The sequence below is a fragment of the Panthera onca genome, chromosome E3 (genome assembly GCF_046562875.1).
Source record: "Panthera onca isolate mPanOnc1 chromosome E3, mPanOnc1 haplotype 2, whole genome shotgun sequence".
NCBI lineage: Eukaryota > Metazoa > Chordata > Mammalia > Carnivora > Felidae > Panthera > Panthera onca.
Genome location: NC_138354.1, coordinates 6231834 through 6254787, shown reverse-complemented (window position 1 = coordinate 6254787; position 22954 = coordinate 6231834). Strand labels below are relative to the sequence as shown.

General features: G+C 40.9%; 1 protein-coding gene across 3 annotated transcripts in view; it reads left to right on the top strand.

Moving 5' to 3' along the window:
• Positions 1 to 22954, top strand: part of SMURF1 (SMAD specific E3 ubiquitin protein ligase 1) — a 108870-nt gene that overhangs the window by 61195 nt on the left and 24721 nt on the right. For all 3 annotated transcript variants that reach the window (XM_078439713.2, XM_078439715.2, XM_060649494.3), the window contains exons 2-7: positions 16022 to 16060; positions 17226 to 17334; positions 18625 to 18758; positions 18926 to 18991; positions 20261 to 20336; positions 22279 to 22520. In XM_078439713.2, the coding sequence (XP_078295839.2) occupies positions 16022 to 16060; positions 17226 to 17334; positions 18625 to 18758; positions 18926 to 18991; positions 20261 to 20336; positions 22279 to 22520 (666 nt within the window). The remainder of the gene's footprint in view (positions 1 to 16021; positions 16061 to 17225; positions 17335 to 18624; positions 18759 to 18925; positions 18992 to 20260; positions 20337 to 22278; positions 22521 to 22954) is intronic.

Genomic DNA, 22954 nt, shown 5'->3' with positions numbered 1-22954 from the left:
CAGAGCCTGATGTGAGGCTTGAACTCACAAACTAGAGATCATGACCTGAGCCAAAGTTGGATGCTTAACCGACTGAGCCACCCAGGTTCCCCTGTATTCATACTTTAAAAGTACAGTTTTCATGGTTTGTGAATTATATCTTAACAGGTTGGTGTATTTTAAAATGTACACTTAATGAGTGGCAGTTGGGTGTCTCAGTCGGGAGTCTGACTCTTGATTTCGGGTCAGGTCCTGATCTCACAGTTTGTGGGTTCCAGCCCCACGTCGGGCTCTGCATTTGCAGTATGTAGCCTGCTTGGGATTCCCACCCCTGCTCTTTGACTCAAAATAAGTAAACATTAAAAAAATAAAATGTATACTTAATGAGGTACCATTACTTTACGACTGTTTTCCTTTCTCTAGTTAGAAGAGTTGCCTTTTTTTAAAAAAGTCATCTTTGTTTACTTTTTAAAAAAAATACATGTTTCTCTAGAGTATTTTGGCTTCTTTGTGTTGTATGTCAATTTGTCACCATAATTATACCTTTTCAAAACACACTGTAGCAAAATATGATGCCGTGTAGAGCTTGGGCTTCAGACTCAAGATTTTCCTCCTACAGGCTGGGTCTTGGGCAAGTAACTTAACCTCACCTAACCTTGGTTCCCTTATCGGTTGTGAATACTAGGTAAAGTATCATCTGTAAAGTGCTATTAATAGTGTTTGGCATAGAGTAGGCTCAATAAATATCAGAAATTGTGGTCAGTCTTACAGTTAATAATTATTCACTTTACCCCTAGATATAAGTCCGCACCAGGACATTGCTTCCCACAAAATCAAACCTGGAAACTTTTTTGAAAAATAAGTACCGTGTTTATTTCCCCCCTGGTTTAAAAAGAAGATAAACGGGGGGAGGAGGGGGGAGTACCAATAAATCGTTTCGATCTGTTAAAAGGGTAATGTCAAAATTTCTCCCAATCCAAGATTCTACAAATACTATGAGATTCTTCTCCAGATTTGTTAAGTGAATTTCTTCCCTCTTCAGGTTTTCCTTCTTCTTTCCCTCTCCTGTATCTATTATCTTTTTCTCTTTTTTCTGGGACTGATGAGATTTAGTTTTATTTTTATTTATTTTTTAAGTTTATTTATTTTGAGAGAGAGAGAGAGAGAGCGAGCGAGCGCATGAGTGGGGGAGGTGCAGAGAGAGAATCCCAGTCAGGTTTTGTGCTGCTGGCATACAGCCTGATGCCGGGCTTGAACCCACGAAGCTGTGAGATCATGCCCTGAGCCAAAACCAAGCTTCGGTTGCTTAACCAGCTGAGCCACCCAGGTGCCCTGAGATCTCTTTTTAAAAAGCAATATATAAATAAATACGTCCTTCTCATAGAAGAATACAAATGTCAGGCCAAAGTCCCTCTAGTCCATTAGTTCCTAGCCTGGTATTCTCCCTGTACCATCCTCTGTCCCCTCGCTGGCCCTCCCTACCCACTCTCCTCAGGTTACCATTATTTACTTTTTGTACCTGTTCACTGTGAGTCAGTGGGGGCTGTTTTCCATATAGTCAGTCAGCTTTCTTGGCTGATAGGGGTTCTGCTGGTGTACCATCTCATGGAGGCACAGAGATCACTTACCAGTTATGCTGTACTTTGGCCCAGAAGTGACACACACCACTTCTGCCAGGAGTACTATGGTCACATGGTCCCAGCCAACTGGAGGGAGCTGGGAAGTGTGTAGTCTTGCATTTGTCTTAAGGAAGAGGAGAACCAGATACGGGGAGCATTATGGATATCTACCTTGGTCTGCCATTTTCTTTTCTTTTCTCGTCATTTCTGGTTTTGATGTCAGCCTCATGAACTTGGTTGGAGTGGCTTCTCTTATTATAGGGTGGGAATTATCTGTATCTGGAAATCTTGATAGAATTCTCCTGTAAAACTGTCTGGGCTTGATGCCTTATTTTTGTGGGGAGCTTTTCAATTACCGTTTCACCTAACTATGAGTAGTGGTCAGGGTTTTACTACTCTGGGGCCCAATTTTGGCAATGTATATTTTCCTAGAAGAGTTTCCACTTTAACCATTGGTTTAAAGTTGCACCTGTGTACTACTGCAATTTGTAAAATTTAGTCTTTGGGTTTTATCTCCTCCTTTTGTCTTTGCATGGGTCATTTATGCTGCCTTTCTTTTCTCTTGAGCTTACTTAAAAAAGATTTGTTCATTAAAAAAAAACTAACTATTTAAGAGCACAGGCTTCTGATTTTATTGGCAACTCTTTTCTTTTTCATTAATGTGTGCTGTTATCTTTATTAATTCCTTCTTTTCACTGCCTTTGGATTATTTATCTTAAATTTTTTTTAATGTTTATTTTTGAGAGAGAGAGACACACACAGAGTGTGAGCAGGGAGGGGCAGAAAGAGAGGGAGACACAGAATCCGAAGCAGGCTCCACACTCTGAGCTGTTAGCATAGAGCCCCATGTGGGGCTTGAACTCACGAACTGTGAGATCATGACCTGAGCGAACTCGGACGCTTGACGGACTGAACCACCCAGGAGCCCCTTTATCTTTTTTGAGTTGGAAGCTTGGTTCACATGTTTTCCATCTTTCTGGGTTTTTAATGAATGAAGTTAAGCCTATGTATTTTAACATATAGTATTTTTTGTTTTCATTTGATTGTAAATAGCTTCTCCTTTCCACTTTGACCACAAGAGTTATTTAAAAATAGATTTAAAAATTTCCAGAAGTGAGGATTTGTTTAGGTTATATATTTGGTGTGGATGTTTTATTACATTTAGTGAATGAATGTGGACTGTTTATCAGCTTGGGAAATTTGTTTAAGTTTCCTTTGTAGCTTAGAACACAGTGCGCTTTTCTAAATTCCACGTGTGTTCGAAAAGAATGGGTATTCTCTGTTTTAGAAGGAAAATGATTTTATTGAGTTTATTTTCTCTCTCATGATGCAACTTCTGTAAACATTTAGTGATTCCTAGTTATGTATTTCTTTCTGCAACTGGGATTTCCTGCTTCTCAGTCAAGGTGTGAGAGGGATGGAGGGATGAGGGAGAGACGTGCTGCAGGAGAGCTGTTATTCTGTGCGATGAATGAGCTCTGAACTTGAACCCCGCCCCCCGCTTCTGCCCACACACCATCCTGTGTCCCAGAACCACACTCCGCAGTCAGTCCGGCAGCTGGAGGCAGAGCCTGGCCCTGGGTCGCTGGCTCCCATTGGACAGTGGGCATGCCTGACGAGGAACCTTGCCACACCTGCCACAGTGACTCGCCACTCCTGTGGCCATGCCTGGGATGCCACAATGTTGGTCCCACCTTCTGCAGTCACAGTCACCTGCCTGTGGCTGTGTCATCTGTTTATGGCTAAAGTTTCCCTCTTTTTCTTGTTTGGTCTCTATCTTTTAGAGGTTCCTTTAATTTGTGTGCAGAGCTATGTGTATGTGTGTCTTATGTATCTATTTCATCATTCCTATTGGTTTTGGAGGAAGGGGCAGACAGCAGTGTGTGTTCTGTCATTCTGGAAACCTAGTAAGTAGCATGTCAGTTTTATTCAAGTTGGAAGTGTGGTGGGATTCTATTTCTTTCCCTTTGTTTTCTTTTTCTTTCATTCCTTTTTTTTTTTTGAGCATTTTCTTACTTTTTGTCACTACAAGGTGCTCACAAGTATATATTACATGTCCTGGTCCTAGAAGCATACATTTCTCCATGGAGCCTTTTTTTCTTTTAATGGTTGATGATAGTAGAAATGTAACATTTTGGGGTGCCTGAGTGGCTCAGTTGGTTAAGCATCGTACTCTTGATTTCGGCTTGGATCTCGATCTCGTGGTTTGTGAGTTTGAGCCCCACATTGGGCTCCATGCTGACAATGTGGAGCCTGCTTGAGATTCTCTCTGCCCCTCCCCTGCTTGTTTGCTGGTGTCTCTCAAAATAAACTTAAAAAAATTAATAAAAAAAAGAAACCTAACTTTTTCCAATTAAATATACCGATTATCTTCTCACGTCATTCTGTATTCTTGTCCACCACTATGACTTTTCTTACTTTTAAAATAACCTTTATTGAAATATAATTGACCTAGAGTAAAGTGCACTCATTTTAAGTGTATATATAGTTCAGTGAGTTGTAACAAATGTATGGCACTCATATAACCACCACGCAAGTCAAGATCTGTAAACTTTTCATTACTCTGGAAAGTTCCTGATGACCTTTTGCAGCTAGTTTCCCCACCTGGCCCCTGGACCCAGTGACCCGGTGATTTGCTTTTTATAATGATTAATTTTGCCCATTCTAAAGTATCATATACATGCAGTCATATGGTATGTACTCTAAAGTGTTTTTAATGCTACTAAGATTTACCCATGTTTTGACTGTATCAGTAATTCATTCTTTTTTATAGAGATACCACCATTTGTCTGTTCACTTGTTGATAGATGCTAGGTTATCATTTTAGTGATTATGAATAAAACTGTTGTCAGCTTTCACGTACACATCTTTTTGTGGCTATTATATTTTCATTTCTTTGGACAAGAATCCAGGAGTAGAATTGCTAGGTCACAGGGTACATGTCTACTAAACAGCTGTCCAAAGCAGCTGTTCTGATTTACACTTCCACCAGCTATGTCTGAGAGTTGTTCTTCTACATCCTCGCCAGCACTTAGTATTGTCAGTCTTTTTAGTTTTAGCTATTCTAGTGGGTACTGTAGTGACACCTGATTGTGGTTTTCAGGGGCATGTCACCAATCACTAGTGATGTTGGCCATGTTTAATTGTGCTTACTCGCCATTTGATATCTTCTTCAGTGAAGTGTCTGAGTTTTCTGTGACTATTTTTTTTCAATTGTTTTTAATGTTTATTTATATCTGAAGAAGAGAGAAACAGAGCATGAGTGGGGAGGGGCAGAGAGAGAGGGAGACACAGAATCCAAAGCAGGCTCCAGGCTCCAAGTTGTCAGCACAGAGCCCGACGTGGGTCTTGAACTCACAAACCATGAGATCATGACCTGATCCGAAGTCAGATGCCCAACCAACTGAGCCACCCAGGTGCCCATTCTTTGCCCATTTTTAAGTTGGGTGGTTTTTCTTTTGATTATTGAGTTGTAAGAGTTCTTTTTATATTCTGTTTACAAACCTTTTGTCAGATATATGTATTTTGAAGATTTTTCCCTGACTGGGGAAAAGTGCCTTTTCATTTTCTTAATGGTACCTAATGTTTAAGTCTGTGCTCCATTTCAAGTCAGTTTTTGTGTATGATGTGAGGTAGGAGTTGAAGCTTGTTTATTTTTACCCTAAGGATATCAGATTTATTCTAACTGCATATCCCATTTTCCAGGCTGGAGAAGACTATCCTTTTTTCCCCCTCATTGAATTATCCTGGCACTTTTGATGAAAATCAATTGATTTCATACCTATGGGTCTATATTTGTATTTTCTGTTCCATTGATTTTTATGATTGATTTATAAATATTTAAGTGTACAGCTCACTGAATTCTCAAACTGAACACACATGTGTCATTAGCACCCAGATCAAGAGACAGAGCCTGGCCATATCTGACTTCAACAGTATATATTAGCTCTGTGGATTCTGTGTTCTGTGTAAATGGCACTGTGTATAACATCTGCTGTGTCTTCCGTTCATATCGTGTTTGTGAGATTCCTTCCTAATTTTGTGTGTAGTTGTGTTCATCTGTCTCAGTGCTGTATAATACTCCATTTTGTGAATACAACTTCATCGTACTCTTGATAGATGTCTCATTGGTTCTTGGTCTTTGGTTATTGCTAACTGTGCTGCTACAACCATTCTATGTGGTGAACATACGTGTGCATTCCTGTTGATTCTATGCCTAAGGGTGGAATTGCTGGATCATGATTGATCTTTTTTTTTAAATTTAAGTGATCTTATGAATCCAGTGTTGGCCACATTGAATTGAAATTTTTAATGTAATTGTTATCTTAACACTCAGTTGTTGTTTGTTTGTTTTTTTTAATTAAAAAAATATGTATTTATTTTTGAGAGAGAGAGAGACAGAGTACGAGCCGGGGAGGAACAGAGAGAGAGAGGGAGACACAGAATCTAAAGCAGACTCCAGGCTCTGAGCTGTCAGCACAAAGCCCGATGTGGGGCTCAAGCTCTTGAACCGTGACATCATGACCTGAGGCGAAGTCGGACGCTTACCCGACTAAGCCACCCAGGTGCCCCTACTTAGATGTTTTAAATGATTGAGATACCTTAATTTTCTGTATTTATATCACTGTTACTCTCTCTGGCTTTTTGGTTCTTGCTTATCAGAGTCTATGTTTCGTGGCTGTCGATTGTTTGGCCAGCTCTACATGAAACCCCTGTCGAAGCCCCTCTCTTACCTGGGGGGGGGGGGGGTAGTGGGGAGGGGTGAGGCCCGCCTGTGTGAAAAGTAACAGACAACTCAACCATATGGTTCCTAACTAGGAGCAAGACGAGGGAGTAGATTGCTGGTGGTTACGAGCAGCAATTTTCAGATCAGGCGAAACTAACATAAATGTAACATAAAATTGTCAGCTATTTATTTTGCCAAGTCACTGGTGAAACTATCACTATTTTCTCTTACCTCATTTTCATTAAGGATGGGATATCGTAATAGGAAAAAAATAGAGAAAAGACCTAACACCAGAACACAGGACAGGCATTTAAAATGATTTAGTTCCCTTTTACAAAAACCACACCATATTGTCCTCACTTTTTTCATTTTGGCACTAGTGAAAATGTTATCACTGAGTGGCATTCAGGAAATACCGGCCTGAGTGGCTTCACCGACAAGGGGCCTTGCCTGGACTGTGAAGACTGGAGCTCAGCGAAGAGAAGGAGGCTGTCGAGTGGGTTGAGTGGAATAATAATGGCGTAGAAGTGGTAACAGTTGGGGTGGTAGGAGGCGGTGATGAACCAAGCTATACTTTGAAGAATGGTGGGAAACACAAGTGATATGAGGGAATGGAGCACTTCTGAACCCAGGGAGAAATTTAGATTAGCGGTAAAATATGCATTGGAATAAAATAAGCCATTGGAGCTTTTGGAGCCTTGGGACACGCAAATAGCGTCTCAGAAGGTTGATGTTGCTGTGGCTGAGTGTCCTGAAGAGGGAGGGCGCCATTGCTTTTCCATTGAGCTGTGAGTCAGTGAAGCCAAGAATGGGAGAGCAGGTACAAAAGTAGGGGAAGGGGCAAATTCGAGAGCCCTGTAGGAGAAGGAAAAGATAAGACTCGGTGACACGTGTAAGTACAGGAGCAGGGGGGAATAAAAATGACAGCCAGAAGTCTCTAGCCTTGGCAAACAGAAAAACAGTGGAAGTATCGACACAAATTAGAACGTTTCTTGGGACACATGGGTGGCTCAGTCGGTTAAGCATCTAACTCTTGGTTTTGGCTCAGGTCAAGTCATGGTTTGTGAGTTTGAGCCCTGCATCAGGCTCCTCATTGCCAGTATGGACCCTGCCTGGGATTCTCTCTGCCCCCTCTCTCTGCCCCTACCCTGCTCTCTCTCGCTCTCTCATTCTCTCTTTCTCAAAATACAGAACCTTAAAAAAAGAAAGAAAATTTCTAAAGTTGGTTATTATAATAAAGTACTAAATTTGTGCCATGGCCACTCATCCTGGGGGTGGGTGAAACCACAAGCGGTGTTTTAGGGAAACTGCCTTTGTCAGCGACCGAGTGAAGAGGGTGTCTTACTAACTGAAGATACCTCAAGTTAAAACTTGCATGCATTTCCCGACGCGAAGTGGACATTATGTAATTTGCTCTTATCCCCAACATGAGGAGATTGTGGTATGTGATTAGGAAATTATGGAATGTAAGAGACAAGATGTGTCCACAGTAGAGGGGCAGCCAGGAGTTGGGAGTTGAAGCCACCACGCTGTGGTCTACGCTGAAAGAAGTAAGCTTCGTTTTTCTGTCCATCGTTGTATCCTCAGAGCCTCACACAGAATTGGTGTCTAACGTATTTGTTTAAAAATGAGTCGTAGTTCCAGATAGAGTACGATTTTATGCTGTGATAAATTACATTTCATCATTTTATCTCCTAGAGTGGGCAAGATCACAAAATTATTCTAGTAGGAGAAATCTTATTCCACTAACCAAACTAGATTCACTATGGCCCGAAATGATCTTTGCACAAAGTTGAGGCAGGATGATCTTTGCTGACTCTATTGAGACCTTCTCCACTTCACGATGTCATCAAATTCCACTAGAATGAGCCTTAAATTAAAACATCGCTAGTCTTGTAAATATGAGCGAAGATTCATCTTTTTGAGATGCGAGCAGAATTCTTCCATTCAGAAGCAGCCCAGCACCAGCACCTTAGAAACACGAGGGCCTGGAGCTGGTAGATAATGTTTGAGGCTGGAAAGGCAAGGTAGGTTGGGGTCAGAACATGACAGATGGAATTTTGCAATGGGAAGCCAGTATGGAATTTTTAAACAGGAAAGAGATCAGAGGTTTAAATTTTGAAAAGAGTACTTGGTGATGGCCGATGTTGGGGACTTGAACAAGGGTAGAGATGGTGAGGAGTCAAGGCATTAGAGAGAGATGGAGAAGGAAAAGCATAGATTTCTGGCTTGTGCAGCTGTTGCGCGTAGCTGACCGTCTCTGAAGTAATGGATTCTGGGAGAGTAGGAAGTAGAGTAGGAAGGTTTCAACTTCAGTTTTGAACATTTTAGTTTGATGTGAGAGCCTTTGAGACTTTCAAATTGTGGGAAAGAAAAGAGAAGTTGAAGGGAACAGAACATCGCAGGTGCATTTGAAGAGAGTTGAAAATGATGGCTGATGTTAAATTAATGGAAGAAAATTAATAGCTCTCCTATATCCAAAGAACAATTAGAAAATTCAGTGAAAGGGACACTCCCATTCACAATAGTAACAAAAAGACAGTTCAGCATAAATGCAATTAGAAATGTGGAAAACTTTTATGACACACTTTAAAACATCACTTAAGAGCATTAAAGAAGAATGTAATAAATGGATCAATGTACTGCCTTCAACAATAGGAATACTTCATATGGTAAAGAGATAGATTCCCCTCAAATTTATTCATGAAGTAATTTTTTTGAATTTGCTCAAAATGATCCTAAAATTAATTTTTTTTTTTTTTTACCATTTATTCACTTTTTGAGAGAGACAGACAGAGTGTGAGCAAGGCAAGGGCAGAGAGAGAGAGGGAGACACAGAATCCAAGGCAGGCTCCAGGCTCCAGGCTCCAAGCTGTCAGCACAGAGCCCCACACAGGCCTCGAACTCATGAACCATGAGATCATGACCTGAGCTGAAATCGGACACTTAACCGACTGAGCTACCCAGGCGCCCCAAAATGATCCTAAAATTTAGTGGGAATGTTAAGCATGTGTAACTAGCCAGGAGAATCCTAAGCAAAGAGTAATAATGAGATTTCAGGGGCATTCATTTTCTACTCACATTTCCAAGTTTTCATTTTTTACAAGTATTTTTGTAATTACAGAAACAAAACAGCAAGCCGGAGCTATAAATTATGATCTATCCACAGAAAAGACGAAAAAGAGAGGAAGTGTGTGTATGTGTATTTCCATTGGGAAGGAAGGGCATAAAGATTATATTGAAGAAAAAATATTACTACTGACAATATAGAAATAAAAAAGGATTATCAGGGAATGCTGTAAACAACTGTATGCCAACAAATTGATAACCTGTGTGAACTGACAAATTTCTAGAAAGACACAAGCTACCAAAGCTGATTTAAGAAGAAATGAAAAATCCGAATAGATGTATAAAAAGTAAAGAGATTAGATAAGTAATTGAAAATACTTTCCACAAGAAAAAGCCAGGTCTAGATGGCTTACTGGCAAATTCTACTAAATATTAAAAATGAATACCGGGGTACCTGGGTGACTCTATTTGTTGGGCGTTCGACTTCGGCTCAGCTCATAATCTTGTGGTTCATGGGTTCGAGTCCCATGTTGGGCTGTCTGTTGTCAGCGCAGAGCCTGCTTCAGATCCCGTGTCCCCCTCTCTCTGCCCCTCCCCCATTTGTGCACACATGCGCACTCTCTCTTAAAAATAAACATTAAAAAGATGTTTTTTAAAAAAAAGAAAAATGAGGGGGGCCTGGGTGGCTTGGTCGGTTGGGCGTCCGACTTTGGCTCAGGTCATGATCTCACAGTCCATGAGTTCGGGCCCCGCGTCGGGCTCTGTGCTGACAGCTCAGAGCCTGGAGCCTGTTTCGGATTCTGTGTCTCCCTCTCTCTCCGTCTCTGTTCATGCTCCTGTTCGTGCTCCGTCTCTGTCTCAAAAATAAATAAACGTTAAAAATTTAAAAAAAAAAATAAAAAAAATAAAAAAAAAAATGAATACAATTCTTCACCAACTTAAAGAGAAAGAAGAGTCCACTTTTCAACTCATTTTATGAGTCTTTATCACCCTGATAAAAAATGAGAAGGAAAGGAAATCTATAGACCAATATCTATTATGAATATAGACCAAAAAATGTTGATAAATTCCTAGCAAACTGAATACCAGCAGCACACTAAAAAGATGATGCACCATAACCAAGTGGAATTTATCTCAGAATGCAGGGTTGGCATACCATCTGAAAATCAATTAATGTACTACCTCATACCTACAGATACAGGACAAGCACTAAATGATCATCTTAGTAGATGCAGAAAAAGTATTTGACAAAAGCTAACAGTGCTTCATGATAAAAACACTCAACAAACTAGGAACAGAAGGAAATTTCCTCAACTAAATATGGGCATTTACGAAAACCCCACAGCTAACATCGTACTCAATGGTTGAAAGTCTGAATGCTTTCCCCTTACAATAAGGACCAAGATAAAGGATGTCCACCCCTTCTATTCAGTATTGTATTGGAAGTACTGGGCAGTTAAGCATGAGAAATGAAGAAAATCAAGAAGTAAGCTAGATCTGTAGATGGTATGATCTTACATACAGAAAATTCAAAATAATAAAAGTATTAGAGCTAATAAATGAATTCAAAATTGTAAGATACAAGTTGAATATACAAAAATCAGTTGTATTTCTGTATACTACAAATGAACAACTTGAAGGGCCCCTGGGTGCGTCAGTCAGTTGAACATCCAACTCTTGGTTTTGGCTCAGGTTGTGATATTGTGGTTCATGGGTTCAAGCCCCATGTTGGGCTCTGCGTTGACAGTGTGTAGCCTGCTTGGGATAGTCTCTCTCCCTCCCTCTGCACCTCCTCTGCTCACTTGTTCTCTCTCTCAAAATAAATAAGTAAACATTAAAAAAGAAAAAAAAGAAACAATTTGAAAATGTAATGAAGGAAACAGTTCCATTTGCAATAGCATCTAAAAGATTAAAATACAGTACTTAGGAATATGTTTAACAAAAGAAGTATAAAACTGATACTCTGAAAATTATGAAACAAAGTTAAAGAAGACTTAAATGAAAGAGGGGGGCATCCCATGTCCATGGAGTAGAAGATTTAAGCTTGTTAGAATGACACTTACTCCCCACATACACCTGCAGGCTCAGTGAAATCCTTTTCAAATTCCATGCTGGCTTTCCCTCACTGCCCTTCCAAAATTAACAAGCTGATTCTAAAATTCATGACAGTTTAACAGATCCAGAGTAGCCAAAACAATCTTGAAAAAGAATGAAATTGAAGGAGGACTCATGCTTCCTAATTTCCAAACTTACTATAAAGCTAATGGTAATTACTGTGGTCTGAATGTTTATGTTCCCCCTCCCCCCAAAGGTGACAGTATTAGTAGGTGGAGCCTTTGGGAGGTACTTAAGTCATGAGGGTGGAAATTTAAAGAATAGGATTACTGCCTTATAACAGATTCCAGAGAGATCTGTAGCCCCTTCTGCTGAGGATATACAAGAAGTCTGCATCCTGGAAGAGAACCCTTGTCCAACCGTGCTGTCACCCTGATCTCAGACTTTCAGAACTGTGAGAAGTAATTGTTTTTTATAAGCTACCTAATCTGTAGTATTTTGTTATATAGCCTGAACAGACTAAGACAGTAATCAAGACAGTGTGGTCATGGTATGAGGAAAGACATGTAGATCAATGGACTAGAATTGAAGGACCACAGATAAGCTCTCAAATTTACAGGGAATTAATTTTCAGCAAGAGTCCAGACAAGTCAATGGGGAAAAAATATTCTTCTCAGTAAATGGTGCTGGTATAACTGGATAGCCATCTGTCAGGGAGTGAAGTTGGCCCTCTTCACATCATGCACAAAAATGAACCCAAAATAGATCACAGGCTAAATGTCTAGTTAAGAATTGAAAGTGTAAAAAGGCGCCCTGGGTGGCTCAGTTGGTTAAGCAGCCAACTCTTGGCTTCGGCTCAGGTCATGATCTCACTGTTTCACGAGTTCAAGCCCCGAGTCAGGCCCTGTGCTGGCAGCACAGAGCCTCCTTGGGATTCTCTCCTTCTGTCCCTACCCCACTTGCACTGTCTCTGTCTCTCTCGAAATAAACTTAAAAAAAATTTTTTTTGTAATAAAAAAGAACTGAAAGTGTAAGAAAGCTAAACGTATTAAAACTCTTAGAAGAAAATAAAGGAGTAAATTTCTAACACCTTGGTTAGGCAAGGCCTTCTTAAACATGACCCCAAAAGCACAAGCGACAAAGAAAATAGATACATTGGGCTTTCTCAAAATTAAAACTTTGTTGCTTCGAAGAACACCATCAAGAAAATGAAAGCCCACAGAATGAGAGAATATTTGCAAATCCTGTATCTGATGAGGATATCTTGTCTGTAGATATCTACATATTTAGAATGAAGAATTCTCACATAAAAGGGCAAATAACCCAACTTAAAAATGGGCAAAAAAAAAAAAAAAGTTTTAAATAGAAATTTCTCCAGAGAAGATATACCAGTAGCCAGTAAGCACATGAAAAGATGCTCAAAGTCATTAGTCATCAGAGAAATGCAAATGACAACCAGAGAGATGAAAAGCCACGGAGACAGTAAGTATTAGTGAGGGCGTGGAGAAATGGGAACCCTTAGACACCGCTAGTGGGAAGATAAAATGGTGCGGATGCTGTGGAAAACAGTCTGACACGTCCTCGAAATGTGCAGCATAACGGCTCGTAGGTTCCCAACAAGAGAAACAAAAATCTATGTCTACACAACAACTTGTATGGCATTATTCATAGTGGCCCCGAATTGGAAACAACCCAAATGTCTATGAGCTGATAAATGGATAAAGAAAATGTGGTCTTTCCGTACAGTGAAGTATCACTGATTCATGCTACAACATGGGTGAACTTTAAAAAACCTGCTTAGTGGACAAAGCCAGTCACAAAATACTGTGTACTGTATGATTCCGTTTATATGAACTGACCAGGATAGGCACATCCACAAAGACATAAAGTAGATAAGTGGCTGCCTAGGAGTGGGGTAGAGGGAGTTGAGGTTAAATGAAGAGTAATTGCTGATGAGTAGGGGATCTCTATCTGGAGGGATGATGAAAATGTTCTAAAATTGATGGTGATGGGGTGCCTGGGTGGCTCAGTTGGTTAAGCGTCTGACTCTTGATTTCAGCTCAGCTCATGATTTCACAGTTTGTGAGATCGAGCCCCACTTTGGGCTCTGTGCTCACAGCATGGAGCCTGCTTGCGATTCTCTCCCTCTCTCTCTGCCCCTCCCCTGCTCACGTTCACTCCTGTGCGCTCTCTCTCTCTCTCTCAAAATAAATAAACTTAAAAAAATAAAATAAAATTGATGGTGATGGTTGTACAATCCTGTGGCCCTGTGAATATACTTAAAAACCACTGAATCACACACTTTAAATAGATGAGCTGTATAGTGTATGAACTATATCTGATAATGCTGTTATACAAAAAATATATTAAGTGAAAAGTTTGCAGAGCAATATATCATATGAATATATTAGAATGTTTATAGTAAAACACTATATTCTTGGGGTGCCTGGGTGGCTCAGTTGGTTAAGTGTCTGACTTCGGCTCAGGTCATGATCTCATGGTTTCTGAGTTCGAGCCCCACTTTGGGCTCTATGCTGACAGCTTGGAGCCTGGAACCTACTTCAGATTTTGTGTCTCCCTCTCTCTCTGCTCCTCCTCTGCTTGTGCTCTGTCTCTGTCTCAAAAATAAATAAACATTAAAAATTAAAAAAAATACTACATTCTTGAAAATTGGCAAAATTTGTGAAGCACTCTAAAAGTGCCATTGGTGTATTTTCCCTTGATCTGGTAAGCTTTAATCATGTGACAGATTAGGTGACAGAATTTCTTCACAGTAATTGATGCCACCTCATTATTACAATAATAACAGTAGCTTTAATTGTATTCTGTCTCTATGCCAACATTGTGCTAAATTCTTTTTTTTCTTTTAACAAAGATTTTATTTTTAAGTAATCTCTACATTTGACGTGGGGCCTGAACTCACAACCCCAAGATCAAGAGTCACATGCTGTTCTGCCTGAGCCAGCCAGGCACCCCCATGCTAAATTCTTTTTTTATTTTTTTAATGTTTATTTATTTTTGAGAGACAGAGACAGAGCATGAGTGGGGGAGGGGCACAGAGAGGGGGAGACACAGAATCCGAAGCAGGCTTGAGGCTCTGAGCTGTCAGCACAGAGCCCAAAGCAGGGCTTGAACTCATGAACTGTGAGATCATGACCCAAGCTGAAGGTGGACACTCAATCAACTGAGCCAGCCAGGCACCCCTGTGCTAAATTCTTTTTTTTTTTTTAATTTTTTTTTTTTTTTTAACGTTTATTTTTGAGACAGAGACAGAGCATGAACGGGGGAGGGTCACAGAGAGAGGGAGACACAGAATCTGAAACAGGCTCCAGGCTCTGAGCTGCCAGCACAGAGCCCGACGCGGGGCTCGAACCCACCGACCACGAGATCGTGACCTGAGCCGAAGTCGGACGCCCAACCGACCAAGCCACCCAGGCGCCCCTGTGCTAAATTCTTAATATGTATTTTCTCATTTGCTTTTCACAGCACTTGATGATGGCCCAATATTTTCTATCAATCTCCCCTTGCTTTCTATTCTCTAGCATTTGCAAAATTGTCTTATTTATTAGACTATCAAGATGCACAGCTCCTTTTGTTGCTATCAGCAGGAGCTATACAGGTAAATATTATAGGTCTTCATTTGAATTGGCATTCATGGGATCCTATGCAGTCATGAGAGCATATTGATAAATCCATTTCTGTGTGTTTCAGATTTCAAGTTTAAATTAAAACATTTTAGGGGTGCCTGGGTGGCTCAGTTAAGTGGCCGACTCTGGCTCAGGTCATGATCTCATGGCTCATGAGTTCGAGCCCTGTGTTGGGCTCTGCGCTGACAGCTTGGAGCCTGGATCCTGCCTCAGATTCTGTGTCCCCTTCTCTCACTGCCCCTCTCCCGCTTGTGCTTTCTCTCTTTCTCTGTCTCAAAAATAAGTAAACATTAAAAAAAAGTAAAAAAAAAATTATATTTGTTATGGCTGACTCCCAATTGGAGGAGAAAATACTTTTTAGTTGCTTGTCAGTTTGTGCGTGTGTGTGTGTGTGTGTGTGTGTGTGTGTGTGTGTGGTGTGCTACTAAACTTGAAAGACATCATTGGCAAAGATAATTTTTAGAATTTTTTTTGTGTTGCAAATATAGACTTGTGTCTCAATTGTTTGTGCTGATATAACAGAATACCATAGACTAGATGGCTTGAACATTTATTTCTCACCATTCTGGAGGCTGGAAAAGCCCAAGATCCAGGCGCTGGCAGATTTGGTTCTTGGTGAGGGCCCACTTCTGGCATATAGACAGCCATCTTGCTGCGCCCTTACATGGAGAACAGACCGAGAGCGAGCTCTGTGGTCTCTTCTTATAGGGCACTAATCCCACCTTAAGGCCCCACCCTGATGACCCCATCTAAGTGTAAGCACCTCCTATAAAGGCCTCTTGCAAATGCTATCACAGTGGGGTTAGGGCTTCAACACGTGAATTGAGGGCCAAGGGGTGGGTCCAATACAACCCAGTCCATAGCAACTAGGTGCGATGAAAATCTTCTCCATAAATGCTAACCCTAGCGTTTCTGTTTGTTTTCAGTGTTATGTGCCAAGAACCTTGCAAAGAAAGATTTCTTCAGTAAGTACACACCCGCTTTTGCTCTCTTACAGTATTAGTATTCTTCACATATTTTTGTAATTTGAACTTTAAAAAAAAAAAAAAAAGACAACACTGGACATACTCCCCTCAGAGTTCTGCCTTCTACCGAACGGACCCATGGTTTGACAAACTTCATTTCCAAGTTGGCAACAATGTGGAGGCTTCGAGCTCCTAGGCTTCGAGCTCCTAGCGTTATAACTCATACAAGAGAAACTGTCTCACTCCCTGTTTCGGCCGCACCCTGTCTTCTCCGTCTTTCCAGCCCTGAATCTGTTGCTTTCTGCTGGATGAAGTGTTCTCAGCTCAAATACACACGAGACGTTTTTCTGTAAAAGAGCTGGGTTTGAGTCAAATTGTTAGTCCAATTTTAGAAATGAAATCACATTTTAAAAGCCTCATAATTAAAGGAAGTGTAAAAACCAGAGGGGATCTTTTTCCGAAGGAAGAAATCACCCCTTAACTGCAGAAATTCGCCGCTATCAAGTCGGTGCCTGCAGCATGAACTTCTTCACTCTCTGATCCTCACAAGAATGCAGCTCAGTTCTTAAGTGGTATTATTCACACTTTAAAGGTGAAGAAACTGAGGTTCACAGGCCTTATTCAAGGAGCTGGGAACCTCCGGAGTAGTGGTCCCCATCAAGCATGTCTCTAAAACCCTTAACTTGCCACCTCTCTGATCCTATAAATCTGTGCGACTCATACACCAGCATTTAGGAACCCACCTAATTAAGACTTGGTGAATACTTGGGTTCGTAGATAAAATAGACAAAGCCCAGTAAGTAAGATTGCTAGGTGTTATTTTTTTAGCAGGTATAAATATAATGAATTATAGATCTCTTTTCTTCCATTTAATTAGCCCAGTTGGTGATCATCGGAAATGATTCTAAATTTAAGCCTATTTTTTGTAGTTTTAGCCCCTAAAAATCTGTGGTGTCAGACTGGGTTGCCTTTCTTAGAAAGCTAAATAGAAATAACTTATTTTGCTGATCAAACTAACCCTAAATTAGAGAACACAGTGCCCCAGGGTAAAGTTCTTCACCAAATTAGATGATCTCAAAGCTCTCTGTAGCCTGTAAGACTGTGTTCTGTGTCACATGGATGGATGTGTAGTCTCATCCCGGTGTGGCCGTCTCCTCTCCTTTAGGACTCCCCGACCCCTTTGCAAAGATTGTGGTGGATGGATCTGGGCAGTGCCACTCAACGGACACTGTGAAAAACACATTGGACCCAAAATGGAACCAGCACTATGATCTGTGAGTTGAATATTCTGTTAAGCCATTTGGGGAGCACCAGGAATCTAGCTTTCAAGAGAAGCACTTAATAATAAAATAAAAATGATTACTAACTTCTCACTGATAACCAAATGAATACATATTGCCTAATTTTATTGTATACTTGGAAGTTCTTGCATTTGACATGTTCATAGATTTTTATGGTTTGCTTCCATACTGTGTTTTTCAAACTTCTCCATCTCCTGGCCATGCTGACAGGAGAAAAAGGGGTATAGTTCAGGTCCTTTGTATGCTGTCCCCCCCCCCCCACCCCCCACCACAGTGAACCTCTGAAGCTTGTTGTAGAGTTTTACTTTAAAAATGCATTATTATTGGGGCATCTGGCTGGCTCAGTCGGTGTAGCAAGGAACTCTTTGATCTCAGGGTTGTGAGTTCGAGCCCCATGTGGGATGTAGAGATTACTTAAAAATAAAATCTTTTTGAAAATGCATTATTATTGTACATACTTATTATTCAAATATATATTGTTTATATTTCTATTGATTTTTAAAAATTCTACTTTTTAGTAGGAACTATATTTTCTACAAGAGAAGATGAAGTTTGTTGTAGAAAATATAGCTCGGTATGATCGAATGGATGTAACATTCATTCCTAAGATGGATCGCACTTTGAAGACCATGATTTTAGATACACCTATGTTTTCATGGCCCTGCTAAGACAGTGTCATCAAAAGAACACTGAGTGATTATTGGTTTTGTATTAATACAGATTGCACGGAGTCTGGGTGGGATTTTTTGTAACCAGATTCCAAGACTCACTTTTAGTTACACTCAGGAATCCTAAGTGGCTTGGGAGATGGTTGTTGCCCCTTTTCCCGAAAACTGCCCTCTGGTTGATTTGCATGAAGAGTAGGTGGAGGTAGAAAGCACTCTTTAATGTGCTTTGAGTGCATCTGTGGTTTATAAGTAGGCCCTTGCTGCAAACTAGTATTCTACGTTAAGCTTAATTGGTGAGATTTTATGAATTATGTCATCGTCCTTTGGAACTATAAAAATATAGTGAATCTCTGTTATAAGATGATTATCATGATGTAGTTACGCACGTATGCTTCTTACATAACTGGCTGTCGGCCTTTCCCCGGCCCCTTGAAATTAGTAGATGTGTATTTATTGAGCACCTGTTATGTGTGGGGTATATAGAGCCAACATCATTTTAAAAGGATTCCTTTGTACTAAGAAGTCAATCAGATGAAATCTCAACGGGCTATCATAATTCAAAGAGGCAATTAAAAAGGAGTTTGTATGTTTTCAGATATGTTGGGAAAACTGATTCCATAACCATCAGCGTGTGGAACCACAAGAAGATTCACAAGAAGCAGGGAGCTGGCTTTCTGGGCTGTGCGCGGCTGCTTTCCAACGCCATCAGCAGATTAAAAGATACTGGATGTAAGAACCAAAATGCTCTTCTGCCTTATAGTACAACTGAAGAAGGGTTATGAGGCATCTTTTCGTTTTGTTTTTTTTTTTTTCCTTTTGAATACCGAATACAGAATTCCTGCCCTCCTCCCTAGTTAATATTTCCCTGGGTTAAGTTTTGAATTATTTGTTTGCAGACCAGCGTTTGGATCTATGCAAACTAACTCCCTCAGATACTGATGCAGTTCGTGGCCAAATAGTGGGTAAGAACTTTCTCATCTGTATAAAGAGATGCTTTTTCAAAATTTAACATTCAGCTCTCCATCACCGAGAAAGCACACTCGGGCACTGACCGTGGTGACATATTTTCAAAGGACGAGCCACATCCGGGGCCATCTTTTCCGCGCTAGAAACTTGGGTCTTGTGTGGTTTTATTATTTTATTGAATTCTCTTCATCCTGTCATTCCAAGTTGAGTTAAAATGACTAGGCTACAAAAAGATTTCAGGTTATAATTTTTAAATATAATTTTAATCACCACGTTAATAGACAATTAATTTGCCATGGTCTTAACCAAGTGTACGTGAGAAGAATGGTGGCCACATGTACCAGAGTTGAGAAATAGTTTCTTCAGGAAGACCTGTAATATGCATAAAAGGCAAAGATGACTTCTGAAGACTTCCATGTGATAGGATTTTATAGAGTCAGGATTGAATTCTTTAGGATAAAAAAAAAGATCAAATGTGCTAGTGTTACAAGTGTTGACTGGAGGTGTTCCATAGGAAGTGATTTATTTTATCTGTTAAGTGACTTGTTCTGTTATCCACCCCATTTCATTAGCATTTTAGGGTAATTCAAATGTTGCCTGTGTGCACTGCAAGGAATCGGAGAAAACCTAGTATTTTAGCAGTGTACCGGAGTGAATCACGACCCCAAATCTTTTAGGTATTGTCTTGAATATATCTGACCCGAAATAAGTCAACAGTGGGTATGCATCCTGAAAACTATCATAATGAGAAAGTTCTCACTTAATGCTTTTCCTGTTTGCGATTTCTTTTTCTCTGTGGAGTGATGTGCCAGGGGAAAAACGAGTAACTAGAAGCAACTTTGTAAACGGCTTTGTTGTTCACAGTAGGGATAGAGAATAAATATTTCAATTCATCTAGACTTTGCAGATACTGACAGTGCTCTCCGTGTCCTTATGAAACATGGGTCAAGATCTTCTTAAAAAGTGAGGTAACTTAGAGGAAGTGAATACCGGGAATTTGTTATTTTTACGGAGAGCGTGAAAACACAGCCTCTCCTCCACATTTACAAGGAATGTTCCAAACAGTATGCAGTGGTGTAGAGCTAATGTAATGGAGTAAATGCTTCAGACATGAAAGCACAGGACTAGCTGTGTTTATGTATATACATGTGCCTCGCTTTGTATAATAATATTGTACGTAAGTTACACCTTTGCAATGGCTCACTGTATCACACCTGTATGGAATGCCACTGGATTTTAATGCAAGACGTTCTTTTCTGTTTTAGTCAGTTTACAGACACGAGACAGAATAGGCACTGGAGGGTCTGTGGTAGACTGCCGAGGACTGTTAGAGAATGAAGGGTACGTATCCCCGTGGCGATGCCTGCTGAGTTCTCTGCTGCCTTGGGCTCTCACTCTCTATGAAACAGCCTTCACACCTTTGTGCCGAATGCTTGAGATGCAGTTTGGGATAAAACTGGGGTCCAGTTTCCTTGTTTATAAAGGAAGCTGTAAAGACTAGTGGGGTTGTGCCCCTAAGACTCAGGATCCAATTTAAAGAGGTTTGTGCTGGCCAAAGATGGGAGTTTGAGCATCGGTAAGAATTATAACCGTAGGGGCGTCTGGGTGGCTCAGTCAGTTAAGCCTCCGACTCTCGATTTCAGCTCAGGTCATGATCAGGTCTGTGAGATTGAGCCCCATGTTGGGCTCTGCGCGGACAGCACGGAGCCTACTTGGAATTCTCTCTCCCTCTCCCTCTCTCTGCCCCTCCCCCACTTGCTGCATCTGTCTCTAAATAAATAAATAAACATTACAAATTTAAAGAAAGAATTATAACTAGTGGATTGAAACAAATCAAATATATTAAAATTCTTGAGTTCATAACGACACTCAGCAGAAAAACCCTAAAACACACACAGAAAAACTTAAAAGCTCATTGGTCACTATCACAGTTTTGTGATCCCCAGTGCCTTAATGGAGCTGGGCAGTAACCATTAATAGCTGCTAAAACAGCACAAAAGAGAGTTAATCTGACATTAACACACCCCTTGGAAAGAGGACCGAGAAATTGCTGCCGAACACTAAGCAGCATCCAGGAGGGGGCGCTCCGGAGAGTGTAGAAGACAACTCTTCAACAATTACGTTGGAAGAGAAATAAAGAGGAAGAGAATCTACAAATTCATAATAAAAGAGACTTAAAGAGACATACCTACCTACTAAATGCACGTTGGGGACCTTGTTTATATTCTGAGTAATGAGACAATTGGCTGGGGAAATTTGGACACTAGTATTTGATGATATTTAAAAAATGAGTGTACTTTTTTTAGTCACGATGATGGAAGAAGTCCTTGTTTTCTCAAGACATAAGCTGAAGTAGTTAAGGGTGAAATGGAAACACTTTGGGACTGGTTTCAGAATAACCTGGCAGAGGGGAGACACTGGAGGAGTAGCTGTGAGATGCCCATTGTTGTAGCTGGGTGATGAGTTTGGGGGGGTTGTTGAGATAGTCTCTCAATTTGTGTATATATTTGAAAGTTTTCAATGTATGATTTTTTTTAATGCTAATGAGGGAAAATAGGTTTTAAGGTGAATAGTCTTCAAAAAATAGCCTTTAAGGTGAATTGTCTTCAAAAAAGTTTAGGAGGTAAAGATTTATGTTAGAGAGCACTTAAGGTCATTGCTGTATTTATGTAACCTGAAGTTCTACTAGAGAGTAAAGTAACAAGGAAAGTGGAGTATGGATTCGACTTTATATATATATATATGTATATATATAAATATATAAATGTTTATTTTTGAGAGAGGGAGAGTGAGAGAGCCGGGGGGGATGGGCAGAGAGAGAGAGGGAGACACAGAATCTGAAGCAGGCTCCAAGCTCTGAGCTGTCAGCACCCCGACGTGGGGCTCAAACTCACAAACCATGGGATCATGACCTGAGCAGAAGTGGACGCTTAACTGACCAAGCACTCAGGTGCCCCCGTGGATTTGATTTTAAAGCAAGAAATATGAAATTTCATTTTGCGAGCTCCTTACAGTACAAGGTTGGGTTTTTGAATCATTCAGCTCTCCCCGAGGATGAGATCCCGCCCGTGGCCTCTATGGCACTTGACAGATGGCTCCCTCTGGCTGCTTGTTCCTCATGAAAAAGTCTACCTTTCTGTTTAGATGGGACAGAAGGAATCTCGTACAGCTGGGCACTTGGGGGCATCTATCTTGTTGAAGAAAAGCACAGTAAACGGGTGTGGTTTTGGGCACTTGTGTTGGGCCGGTGTTCCCATGTGTGCTGTGCTGCTCTCCTTTCTAGAACTGTGTATGAAGACTCAGGACCTGGAAGGCCTCTCAGCTGCTTCATGGAGGAGCCAGCCCCTTACACAGACAGTACTGGTGCTGCGGCTGGGGGAGGGGACTGCAGGTTTGTGGAATCCCCAAGTCAAGATCAAAGGCTCCAGGCACAGCGACTTCGAAATCCTGAGGTCCGGGGGTCACTACAGACACCTCAGAACCATCCCCACGGCCACCAGTCGCCAGAACTGCCCGAAGGCTATGGTGAGAGAACCCACCCAGCCACACCGGAGCGTGAGCGGCAGGGTTGCATTTCTTAAGCTTTTTTTAGTAACTTGTACGTGCGGTAACTGTGGACATTTGCAGAGTGGGGCCGTGCGATGGTCGTGTCAGAAGAAAGCCAAGTAAAAAAGGTGGTGATAAATCTGGTGCATCATGAATTTGTCAGCAATCACTCCAGTCTCCCAGTTTAGCAATCGTGTGAAAATTTTAGGCAAATGAATACCAAAAAAAATCCAAAATGATGCGTGGGCTGGATGAGGGTGGATGGAGCGTTCAGTAATTTGAATGTGGGAAGCTCGGCGTCGGGTACAAGGGAAAGAAGGGACGGAAGGGATCATCTGACCGCCGCAGAGAGGAGAACCCGGTGAGGGAGGAATATAATTTAGATGTGCAGAGAACAGCAGAAGTGAGAGCAG